Below are 1,378 nucleotides of genomic sequence, written 5' to 3' on the forward strand. Positions count from 1 at the left end.
AGTCATGTTGCTGAAGGAGACTCTTCTTCACACAGAGAGTGGTGAGGGGATGGAATGGGTTACCTAGTCATATTGCTGATGCAGAATCACTGGGATCCTTTAAGACCCGACTTGACAATTGGCTGCCAGGAAGCTGACGAGTTCTGATGGGCTGAACGGCCTCCTCTCGTTGCTAAACTTTGTCATGTTCTTATGAATGATTTGGACTTTTTGCTTTCTCTTCCAGGGCGGCCACAGATCACAACGTTGACAACACGACGGCGGTCCTGCGCGAGTGGCTGAAGAACGTGCAGGGGCTGTACCACTACGTGGAGTGGAGACCCATGGAGGAGCCACGGTGAGTGCAGGCAGGCAGGCAGGGAGGGAGGGAGGGAGGGAGAGGCTGCATCACTATGGGCTCAGTCTGTACAGGATATTGAGGTTAGTGCTGTCCTGTGTCTCTGCACTAGCCACCCTGCCTGCCTGCCTTCCTGCCTGTCTGATTCTGCCTGTCCTCCCCAGGTCCTACACAGATGAGATGGGTCCCAAGCACTGGACGAGCTCGCGGTTCAACCACATCATGAAGCTGAGACAGGCGGCACTGAAGGCATCACGACAGCGCTGGGCAGACTACATACTGGTGAGGGGGGCTGGGGGACCAGAGAGGGGCTGTGGGTGGAAGGCGGGGGTAATGGAATGAGTTGTGGTGGATAGATGAAGGCTAGGGCTACTGTTTCGTCCTCTGTGCGGTGCGGTGTGGGACAGGACCCGGCGAGGAGTGCGTGCCAGCTACACATCTCCCTGCCATCTTGCAATCTGATGACCCTGGCAAGGTGTGTGATGCTTTGCTGTCGCACTAAATGTAATGCGCTGTTCCGTGCTCTCTCTCCCACTCTCTCCGACGCTCTCTTTCCCGCTCTCCCACTCTCTCCGACGCTCACTCTCCCGCTCTCCCACTCTCCCACTCTCTGATGCTCTCTCCCACACTCTTTCCCATGCTCTCCCACGCTCAGTTTGCAGATGCTGATAATTTCCTGACCAACCGTCAAATCCTGAACCTGATGATCGCAGAAAACCAGACCATCGTGGCGCCGATGCTGGAGTCTCGCACCCTCTACTCCAACTTCTGGTGTGGGATCACCCCCCAGGTACAGAGACCAGGGGCTCTACTGGGGACACACAGGGGGCTGTCTCCCTGCTCTATAGGGTCAGTGCTGGCGGCTGCCTCTGCTCTATAGGGGCAGTGCTGGGAGCTGTGTCAGTGCTCTATAGGGGCAGTGCTGGAGGGCTCTCTCTGCTCTATAGGGGCAGTGCTGGGCGCTGTGTCAGTGCTCTACAGGGGCAGTGCTGGGGGCTGTGTCAGTGCTCTACAGGGGCAATGCTGGGGGCTGTCTCTCTG

The 1,378-nt window shown here is 57.4% G+C and overlaps 1 protein-coding gene across 1 annotated transcript; it reads left to right on the top strand.

The window, feature by feature from the left end:
• Window positions 1-226: 226 nt before the first annotated feature.
• On the top strand, window positions 227-1,127 carry LOC121311939 (procollagen galactosyltransferase 2-like; the record flags this gene model as incomplete). The annotated part of the gene is made up of 3 exons (XM_041244048.1): window positions 227-337; window positions 502-619; window positions 993-1,127. Coding segments are annotated over 3 exons (364 nt in total), but the record flags the coding sequence as incomplete, so codon positions are not given.
• Between the last annotated feature and the right edge of the window lie 251 nt (window positions 1,128-1,378).

Source organism: Polyodon spathula, unplaced genomic scaffold (genome assembly GCF_017654505.1).
Source record: "Polyodon spathula isolate WHYD16114869_AA unplaced genomic scaffold, ASM1765450v1 scaffolds_3405, whole genome shotgun sequence".
Lineage (NCBI taxonomy): Eukaryota > Metazoa > Chordata > Actinopteri > Acipenseriformes > Polyodontidae > Polyodon > Polyodon spathula.